The 10,723-nt window shown below is 48.5% G+C and overlaps 1 protein-coding gene across 1 annotated transcript in view; it reads left to right on the forward strand.

The window, feature by feature from the left end:
• The window catches only part of RASA3 (RAS p21 protein activator 3), a 114,725-nt gene that overhangs the window by 97,526 nt on the left and 6,476 nt on the right, over nt 1–10,723 (forward strand). Inside the window, exons 15-21 of the mRNA XM_006909339.3 lie at nt 206–312; nt 1,249–1,326; nt 3,765–3,842; nt 4,902–4,975; nt 5,837–5,943; nt 6,528–6,610; nt 9,866–10,074. Of these exons, the coding sequence (XP_006909401.1) occupies nt 206–312; nt 1,249–1,326; nt 3,765–3,842; nt 4,902–4,975; nt 5,837–5,943; nt 6,528–6,610; nt 9,866–10,074 (736 nt within the window). The remainder of the gene's footprint in view (nt 1–205; nt 313–1,248; nt 1,327–3,764; nt 3,843–4,901; nt 4,976–5,836; nt 5,944–6,527; nt 6,611–9,865; nt 10,075–10,723) is intronic.

The following is a 10,723-nucleotide window of genomic DNA, read 5'->3' on the forward strand; positions in this document are numbered from 1 at the left end:
AGAGAGAGAGAGATGGAGAGAAGGAGGGAAGGAGAGAGAGAGAGAAAGAGAGTAGGGCCAAAGAGAGAGCTTCGAGCCAGCATCTCCGCCTCCAGGAGGCCCTCGGGAAGAGCAAGGCTCTGGGTTAGAGACTCCCTCCCCAGGTCCACTGCTGTCATCTCCAGAGAGCCCCGTTGAGTTGGCTCTCTCTTTGTCCTGGCCACAGATGACCTGGATGTGAGGTACACGGCTGTGAGTAGCTTCATTTTCTTGAGATTCTTCGCTCCTGCCATCCTGTCTCCCAACCTCTTCCAGCTCACGCCTCACCACACGGTAAGTGAGCATCAGCCTTTGTAAATTGGTAGACTAGTCCTCCTGTACCAGCCAGTCTTCCTGCACCAGCAAGTGACATGGAACTTGGGCCAGGGTCTCTTTGCGAGGTATGTGGAGGTGGGAGAAGAAGCTGTTGCATGGTAATCAAATTGTGAACATGCCACGTGCCTGTAACTTTGTCTATAAGAAGGTTTAGCCACTTTTCTATATAAGTTATGCCATTAAAGACCAGGATTTTACCAACTAGCTGCTATTATGTTCTCTCTCCCACCATGGAAAAAATGGGAATATTTATGATCTGTCATATATTCAGTCATTTAACTAATGAACAAATATTTATTGAACACTCACTACGTACCAGGCCCCGAGCTTTCATGGAGCTAATGTTAGTGACGCATAAGCAGAAAAAGGGCGAGGTGGGCACTGTGCTTTGTGGAAAACCCAGGGTGAGGGGATTCAAGGGTGATGGGCCTGTTCCTGTTTTTGTTGGTTTTCAATTAGCTCTCCAAACCATGTAAAGGTAGGACAGGTCACCTGGGAGATGCAAAACTGGGGACAGTAACCAAGCAAGGATGCTAAGTTGACAATGCTCCTTCCGTGTGTTGAGTCCAGAGCACTGATTTCCAGCAGCTTTTCACACATTGCTACTTAAGGAGCCACTGGCACCTTGTGAAGATGCTGGGGTCTGGGGTCTGGGATCTGGACTGACCTGAGAGCCTGCATTTTTAGCAACTCCCAGACCACATGGAATAGAAGAATCTAAATGAACTTTTCCAAATCCAGTGTTTGCGTGTTTATTGTTTACTAGCAAACAGCATGCTTGTGCTGTGAAGCTTTTAGGTGATGTCATTCATTTCGTTGGCTGTGTAATTCTCGGCTCAATCACAACAAAGTAAAAAATGTAAACAAAACATGTTTCTCTTTCCCGTCTGACAGGACCCACAGACTTCTAGGACGCTGACACTTATCTCAAAGACTATTCAAACTCTTGGCAGCTTATCCAAGTCAAAGTCTGTAAGTTGTTTATTTTAATTGTCTTCTCTTTTGGACATAAAGGAGTGTATTTTTCATGTAGTTTTAACGGTAAAGAACAATAAAGAATAAGGTTCATCACCACCAAACCAGTATTACAAGAAATGTTAAAGGGACTTCTTTAAGAAGAAGAAGAAAAAAGATAAAAAATATGAATAATAGAATGACAATAGCTACATACCTATCAATAATTACTTTAAATGTAAGTGGATTAGATGCTCCAATCAAAAGACATAGGATGGCTGAATGGAGAAGAAAACAAGACCCTAACATGTGTTGCATACAAGAGACTCACTTCAGATTGAAAGACACACAGACTGAAAGTAAAGGGATAAAAAAAGATATTTCATGCAAGTAGAGATGAAAAAAAAAAGCTGAGATAGCAATACTTACATCAGACAAAATAGACTTTAAAACAAAGGCTATAACAAGAGACAAAGACGTTTCATATACAATACCCAAGATATGGAAGCAACCTAAGTGTCTATTGATAGATATTGTATAAAGAAGATGTGAAATATAGAGAGAGAATATTACTTAGCCATAAAAAAGAATGCAATCTTACCATTTGCAACAACATGGATGGACCTAGAGAGTATTATGCTAAGAGAAATGAGTCAGACAAAGAAAAAGAAATACCATATGATTTCCCTTATATGTAAAATCTAGAAAACAAAATAAATGAATAATCAAAACAGAAACAAACTTAGATATAGAGAACAGACTGATGATTGCCAGATGGGAGGGGGTTTGAGGGCTGGGTGAAAAAGGTGAAAGGATTAAGAAGTACACATTGGGAGTTACAGAATAATCACAGGGATGTAAAGTACAGCCTAGGGAATATAGTCAATAACATTGTAATAACTGTATGGTGCCAGGTGGGTACTAGATTTGTTAGAGGGATCACTTCATAAGTTATATAAATGTCTAACCACTATGCTATACATACAATATATAAATGTCAACTGTAATTGAAAAAAATTTTTAAATGAGTCAAAAAAAGAACAGTAAAACCAGCTAGTCATCCCCGCCAACAAGCTTAGGAGATAGAACATTCCAGCACTTTCCAAGTGCCCCTTTGCCCCCTCTGAGTTGTGAAACTTTGCTCTTTTAGAGAAAAATTAGGATGGCACATGGTACATTATCATCACCTGTAGCGTAGCTAACACATCCACTCCCGTGTGCAGATTCAGAGACTGAGCCTCCTCAGCTCCGCTGCCACAGGTGGTCCAGTCCTATTGCCATGAGCTGGCAGCGGCCTCGACCTTGAGCATCTGAGGACATCCGAATCTTAGGAAGGTCGAGTTGCTGCTAGACGGCCAGAGGGCTCATCCCCTTGCAGACAGCAGCACGCCCCTTTCCTTCCTGGGGCTCTGTATTCATTTCATTCCTTTCGGTGATAAATCTGTGTGTCTCCTTCATTGTCACTCACTTCATACTGGATGTTGGTGCTGAGTGCACCCCAAGGGTCTGCCCCAGGGCCTGAGGCCTCAAGAAAGTGTCTCATCACCAGCAGTTCTGAGGATGTTGGGAGGCAACATGCACAGATAGTGATGTGCAGACTGAGGTGGCTTGCTTCTTGGCGGTGGAGTTCAAGGTTGGCTCCGACAGTAGACAGGCCAACTTGGGTATGGCCTCCCCTTCTATCTGGAAAGGGTTGAGCAGCAACCCATGGAAGCCCCCGCTCCAGCCATCCTCATTCTGTTCTTTGTGGAGCTGTTAGTTTGCTTGGCTTTCTTTGGATCAGAGTAAAAGGAAAGATGTGCGGTCACTAACAGGCAGGCTAAAGTGCACTAAATACTTTTCTCCACTAGTCAACCCCAGTTTTTGTTGGCTGGAAGTTCAGAAAGATAGGCACTTGCCGGGTGTGAGGTCTGCACAAAACCCACTTCATTTTCACATCCAGAAATAGCGAAGTGACTTAAATATGAACACAGTGCTAAATGGGGTGGGGCATTAGGGATGGTTGCTTTGAAGGCCCCTCCCTTAATTCCTGTGCTTGGCCCCCATTCCCGCTCCCTCCCGTCCCTACCACCCAGCTCACTGACGAGGCTCCATCCCAGCGACCACATCTGGGTGCAGTAACAACTTCGTGGACCTGGAACCCAGATGTGAGTGACCACACAAGGAAGGGTATTGAGTCACTTGTAAAAAACAACTCACTGAAGACTCCTCCGACACACCTCATATAGTTAGCTTTTAAAAACACAGCTCAAGTGGAATTTATCTCTGATCGTTTTAGCATGCTTCTGTGATTTAAGGTCCACTGTGCCTGGGCTAAAGTTCTGGGGCATCACTTATAACCTGTACAGTTACCCAGCGATACTCGTCATCTTACTATAAAAGAGGTTCATCATAATCCGTGCCTCTAGATTTTTCAGATTTTTCAGACCTTCGTTAAGTGACCTGTTTTGTTTCAGGCCAGTTTTAAAGAATCCTACATGGCTGCATTTTACGAATTCTTCAATGAGCAGAAATATGCTGATGCAGTAAAAAATGTGAGTATTGACATCAATTATTAACATAGACTTACTGCCATATATTATCTTTTGTTCCTAAGAAACAGAGTTGCTTTTTTTTAAAAAAAAAATGAGTTAAGCTTTATGAAACATAAAATTGACCATTAGCCACTTTAAACAGTTCAGAGCATTTGGTTCATTCCCAGTATAGTTCGACCAACACTCACTCCTCCCCGCCCCCACCCCGCAACCACATGCCAGGACCCTCTTCACCCCAAGAGCTGCTGTAAATTCCTCCTGCGCCACACTCCTCTTTGAGACCTGACAGTTGGAGGTGCTCATTCTTCACTTTTTATGTCTGAATTCTTTCTAAGAGACTTCACATTATACCTTCATAGAATATCACCCCATTTGTTCCACAAATTCTCATATCCTGCCCTGTTCTGGCTGTCTATTCCTGGAGCCCACCCCACCGCCACCGAATGCCTCACCGTCGTGGAACCCTACAACCCCGGACCCAGAGTTAGGGGCATAGTGCTTGGGGAGAAACTCTTCTGGATCCTAAAACTCTACTTTTTCCTTCTGTTTAGAATCAGTCACACATGTTTATTGCTCAGAAATCATATAAACCCTGACTAGAAGTGAAGGAAGGGAAAGGAGCTGGGGGTAGCCATCGATTGAAGGAAGGAATCCAGACAGGCCGTGGGGCAGTTGAATTGAGCAGGAAGGCCCCCCACCCCGCCCCTGGCAAAACCACAGGGGGAGGGCTCTTGGGAGATAAGGGCGGCAGGGAGGAGAGCTGGTGCTACTTCCAGTTCCTTGAGAGATGCATTCTCTGGGTCACCTGTTAAAATGCAGTGGCCCTCCAGGGTCAGAGTGGGGCCTGGAAGCTTCTCAGCCACAGTGGAAACCAGAGCAGGATCCCTACAATTCTCAAATAAGAACCCACTGCCCTGGCACCTGCTTCCTAGATTCTTCTCTCTTCTCTAGTGTCAGAAAGGGACACAAAGTATCCTATAGAATCATTTACATGTAAGAACGAATGTATTCAGGTGTGCCACTTACCCTTTTAACAGTCTGGTTTCTTTGTCACCTCAGTTCTTAGATTTGATCTCATCCTCTGGGAGAAGAGACCCCAAGAGCGTGGAGCAGCCCATCCTGCTTAAGGAAGGGTAAGGCCAGTGAGTGCCGCTGAGGAAGGTGGGAAGAAACGCAGTGGGTTGTCATTCCCAGTCTGCCTCAGCCATGAAATGGGACATCTCTGCCTGGGGCACCAGTGGTCTCCTAGGTCAGAGGCAGCCCAGACCCTTTGGGGGCTGGAGAGACCTGGGAGAAGCATGGCCTTTGTCCATCACTTTTAAGCTTCTCAAGACTGACCCAGATCATGACTAAACATGGCATTGCTTACTTTTGTTTCTCTGTGCCTATCCTCTGCTGAATTTGTGGAGCGGAGAGATGCCTGTCAAGGGGAGGAAAGGGGGTGAGGAAATTGAACGAACCCTTACTATCAAGCATTTCTGCACAGTTGTTGGCTCATTCACGCCTAAGTTCAAGGCCTCACCATCCCCTCCATTAGCCCCTCACTCCTGAAACGTCTTCTGTCAGGAGGCACTGAAGCATAGTACCTACCAGAGAATAGGTGTTTCTTTCACATCGCTGGTCTCTGCTTTCCAGAACACACCTACATGGCTCTATGAGCATTTCTTATCGATATTTTCAATGTGGGAGATAGGGCTGCTCTGTTGGAGGTCTGATAAACCCACTGTCATCGCCAACTTGTAATTTAAAGTTAATACCAGCCCAGGGGCTAAACTTCTAAAGTAGAGACACTGGCTTTTGATTTTTTAATCCTTTTGCTTGGAAATAAAATGATAAGATTGAAAATCTACAGTCTGCATCAGGTATCACAAATATAAAAATGGCGAGTTATTTTGATTTGCAGATATGACTTTAGGCTGCAGGATGGGTAGGGTGATGTGGGATGAGCCCCTGAGCCATGGGACATTCACCCGCCAAATATCTATTCACAATAGGTTCATGATTAAGAGGGCACAAGGACGAAAGCGCTTTGGAATGAAGAATTTTAAGAAAAGATGGTTCCGCCTGACAAACCATGAATTTACCTACCAGAAAAGCAAAGGTAACAAGACAAGTTCACTTTTTCTTTGTTTTCACATCCCTATATTCTTCAGGGTGAAACAAGGCAGAGAAAGTGTGTCCCTCAGAGTGAGCAGTTTCTTCAAACAGGAGAGCGGGGGTGACATCCACAAGGGTGGCCTGGGTGGCGGGTGCAGGGTGGCAGGCAGGTCCCGTACCATCTAGTGCAGGAATTAGGGGCTCACCGGACGTAATAGTCTTCTCCTATTTTGGCTATGTTCTCCTGGACCTGAAATGGCTCAGATCTATATCATGGAATGGTGAGAATGTAATTTCTCCCCATATAAATGTGGGAACATGGTTCCTGGAGGCAGTATGTGAGAGGCTTTGGTGTCGTGATGGAGGCAGGTATTGGATGTCATTGGGAATGAGTGCGTGACATTCAGGTGTTCTGTGGACACAAAGGACTCTTCCCCAGGCCTTCTCTGACCATTGCCCCTTGGCCCACTCATGCCCGTGGTCTCTGTTTCTTAACCATCTTACCTAAGGAGAGGAGACCTGAACACCTCCTCCCGACCTGGCATTGACCTCTGGGCCCGTCTGCTCACTAACCCCTCTCTGCCGCAGGAGACCAGCCTCTCTACAGCATTCCCATTGAGAACATTCTGGCAGTGGAGAAACTGGAGGAGGAATCCTTCAAGATGAAGAACGTGAGTGTACCATCTCCAGGAGGCTAGCTCTCCCTCCGCTCCTGCTACCTTCCTACCTTCCCTGCTTCTCCTCTCAGGGCACACGTTGCCTGCTGTTCACAAGACACTGCGTGATTTCTCATTGAAACACAGGGCAGAGAGCAGCAGCCTGGCTGTCCCTGCCTGGGTCGGCCGGGGTGAGCAGAGCCTGACGGAAGGTGGCTTCTCTGGCTACTCCAGAGGTCCAGGGACAGACAGGCTCTGGGACCATGCAGAATTTCTTTGAAACTTTTACTTTGATAGAATTTTGAAGTTACAGAAAAGTTACAAGAACAAAACAAGGACCTCCCATGTTCCCTGATCCAGAATCCATCCCTGGTTTTGTCCCATTTACTGAGCATGGTCCTTCATTCTCCCTCCTCACCTTTCTCCATGTATGATGTACATATCTTTTTTGAACCATATGAATACTTCAGTGTGTTGCTTATAAACAAGGGCCTTCTTTTATATAACCCTGTGTAGTTACCAAAAGTAGGACACCCAACACTGATGTGACCCTAATCCACAGTTCATATTTAAATTTCGCCAGTTGTCCCAGTAACCCTTCTTTATAACGTTTTTTCCCCCAGGCTAGCACGAATGCAGGGTCACATGGCCCATTTAGTTCTCTGTTGTCTCCTTAATCTGGAACGTTCCTCAGCCTTTTCCCCTGTTCTGTGGCCTTGGCATTTTTGAAGCATACAGGCCAGTTTTTGTGGGCAGACCTCAATTTGGGTGTGTCAGGTGGTCAGCCAGGTAGGTTTTGGGTGATGCGTTTTTGTCAGGAACCCCAGAGGTGCCTTGTGTCCTCTGGGTGCATCATGTCGGGAGGCCCGGCTCCTAGTTAATCAGTGATTCGTGAAGAGATGCCCTGAATTGTGTCAGTATCCTGTTCCTTCTCAAATTCTCCCCCGTCCGTGATGCCTTTTTGGCTCCCTTATTCCCTCGCTGCTTTTCTTGGCTTCCTACCATGCACGGCTTTCTCCTCTCCCCCATGGAGAATTATTCAGCAAACAGCTTATTCGTCTGTTTGTTGGGACTGTGAGGACTCCCAGGGCCCCGTCTTATTCAGGAGCTGGAGTCCCACTGCCCTGGGAGGGCGGCCCGGTAGCACATAGCAGTACGGCCCGTTGGACACTCTGCCTCTCTGCATCGAGCGTCGTTTCCTCACTCAGCAGGCTCAGCAACATGTCAAGTTTACGGTTTATAGAATGGGACCCTGAGTCAGGCTCTGCCTCCTGGGAGCTGGCAGGGGCTCCGGTCTGTCCCCTTCCCTCTCCTGTGTCTGTCCACAAATTGTTCATTGACACAGCTTGATGGTCTGGTATTCATTAGGTGTCTAAGGCCACACTAGGTCTGTGGGGGATGCTGTGGTTCTGTTTTGGCTGGGCCGGGGTTGAAGAGGCACGAGGAGTTCTCATTTCCACCTGGTCTGAGATCCGCCCGGAGGCCCGAAGTGGGTGGTGTTTGCTGGACCCAGGTGGCTCCATCCTGTGCTTGGTCAGCAGGCAGCAGCTCCTGCTCATCCTGCCCTGTCTTAACTCAGTTCCTCGTCCTTCTCCCAGGGCTATTTGAGGCCACTTCTTTGGCAGGCAGATGGCCCCATGGAAGATGCGGGGTTTTTCCCGGACCTGAGGGACGTTAACGCCATCGTGCCTGCTCCAGGAGGCCACCTCCTTTGCGGGCAGTATTCTGTAGCATGTCTGCACCTCATCCTCTCCAGGATAGAGGCTGGAAACGTTGTGCCTCAGCCGGCGGCATTCCCAGACGTCCACGGAAGGACGCAAGTGCGGAATATGTCCTGGAAACAGCTGTGATCTGTTTCGTTCTGTCAGCCCCTTAATTTAGGTTTAGCATAATTCCCTAATTTTAGCATTGTTTATTCATCGGCCTCTTTTCTTCCTGCTGCCTTTCTCAGAGCCAGCTTCCCGGACGCTGGCTACTAGGATTATGGCTGTTCCATTTGGGAGACATTTTTGAAGGCTTGCTGTGTGCCGAGCCCTGTTGGAGGGGTCAGCCTGTGAGGACAGTCAGGATGAGATACCTCCTTCTAGGGGTTCTCCCTCCACTGGGGACTGAAGCCACACACGGATTTGTACACTTTGAGGCCTGGGCAGCACTGCTTGTGTGTGCCAGGTGGGACAGGGGGACTTCGGTCTCTGGAAATGAACCCTGGCTGTTCACTCAGGAAATTGGACTCACAATTCCTTTTCCCAGAATCCATCAACTCCTGTTCCTTCGTCCTTTCTGTGCCTTTGGAAAAGGCCACAATCATCTTTCTCTGACATCCTGACTGCTGGACTCCCCTCATGCCTCTGACACATCCAGCCCGAGAGCCTCCCAGGACTCTGCCTGCCTACCTTCTCGCTCACTCCCTCTTTTGTGCAGCTGGCTTGCTCCTGTGGGGAGCACCTGACCCTCCCTAATGTCCTAGAGACTTTGCATATACTGTCCCTGCGGCCCCAGGACCTCTGTGTCTACTGTCCCTGCTGCTTGGGCACTTCCTGTCCTTGCTTTCTTCGCTCAGCTTAATTAACTCTTAGTCACTCTGTGATCTCAGCTGGAGGATCATTTATTTAGAGGGTTCTATACTGACCCCCCCATTAGGCTTCATCCTCAATCAGCCCCCTGCACTTTGTTTTCACTTTATCTTTCTTGCTGGCTGGAAGCTCATGAAGGCAGAAACTCTTTTTGGGCCACGCTGTGTCCCCAGGACCTAGAATAGTACCTGGTACTCGGGAATGTTTGTTGAATGAATAATAAATAGGAAAGGCAGTGCCATCTCAAAGCCTCATGAAAGAAGTAAACCTGCCTAGAATGAGGAGGACGAGTCCCCAGGGTGATCAGTGGGGAAGGAGGGGACCTGTCAGATGGAGACAACAGCACATGCAAAGGCCATGAGGCAGATCTAGAGATGAGGTGGGCAGGGCAAGCTCTGATGTACCTTGCATAGAAGCCTATCCCAGCTTAAAAACTAAGGGGACCCAAAGAAACCAACCCATTTGTGCAACGGCTGCAGTCAGCTCCAGGAGGTCCTGTGGGGGAGACAAGCAGTGCTACTCCTTTGCTTTTCGAATGGAGACTCCTGACACCCCTGAGCTTGTCCGAGCCTCTGGATAACTCCAGACCCTCCCACTGTAGCCCTGGGCTTATACTCTCAAAGAAATGACCCTGTGGCTCAGGCAGGAGCTCTTGTTTGCTGGGCGGCCCCCTTGAGCTCATTCTCTGTCTCCTCAGATGTTCCAGGTCATCCAGCCTGAGCGAGCGCTGTACATCCAGGCCAACAACTGTGTGGAGGCCAAGGCCTGGATCGACATCCTCACCAAAGTGAGCCAGTGCAACAAGAAGCGCCTCACCGTCTACCACCCCTCCGCCTACCTCAACGGCCACTGGCTGTGCTGTAGGGCCACCTCGGACACGGCCCCTGGCTGCACCCCCTGCACTGGGTAGGTCAGCGCCTTTCCAGCCTCCCAGACCTCCCAGCCTCCCAGCACAGCCAAGCAGTGATCCAGTTTGTGCACTCTACCAGGAAGTTTGGTCCAGGGGTCGAATTGGAGTTAAAACGCAGCCCCGCCCACTTGGCAAACTGCATGCAGCAGGCTAAGTGTCCAAGGCTGTTCTCTCAGTCATCCAGGAGCCTCCACCTGAGGGAGCCCCTGGGTTCATCCTCAGGAAGGCTCTGTGTAGACTGGCAGGAACTCCAAGCCTTCAAGAGTCCTGCCCCTGCTGGGAGTCGGAGCTGTCCTTGGGGAGTGGGTGGGCGGTGGAAGAGGGGGCTCCAGGCAGAGAGAAGATCCACCCCCACACCGCCAGGGGCAGATTTTGCCATCTTGTTTCTTCTAAGAAGAGTCTGGAAGTGTTCCACCCCCCTGACCACACCTTCTTTGATATCTCCAACTGACACGCCCTCCCCTCTTTGCAAACTGAGGCAGGCTTTCTCTTGCCAGCCCCACTATTAGCTGGGCTTTCTGTGGGTTACTAGAGGCTTATCGCTGCCAGTCCTGGAAGGCGGTCTGACTGGGTGCTCGGCCGGTCCTTGTGCCTCCTGTGACTTGTGAGAACAGGGATAACTGCTGTTTGTTGTGGTTGTGGCTA

This window comes from Pteropus alecto, unplaced genomic scaffold, assembly GCF_000325575.1.
Source record: "Pteropus alecto unplaced genomic scaffold, ASM32557v1 scaffold13, whole genome shotgun sequence".
Lineage (NCBI taxonomy): Eukaryota > Metazoa > Chordata > Mammalia > Chiroptera > Pteropodidae > Pteropus > Pteropus alecto.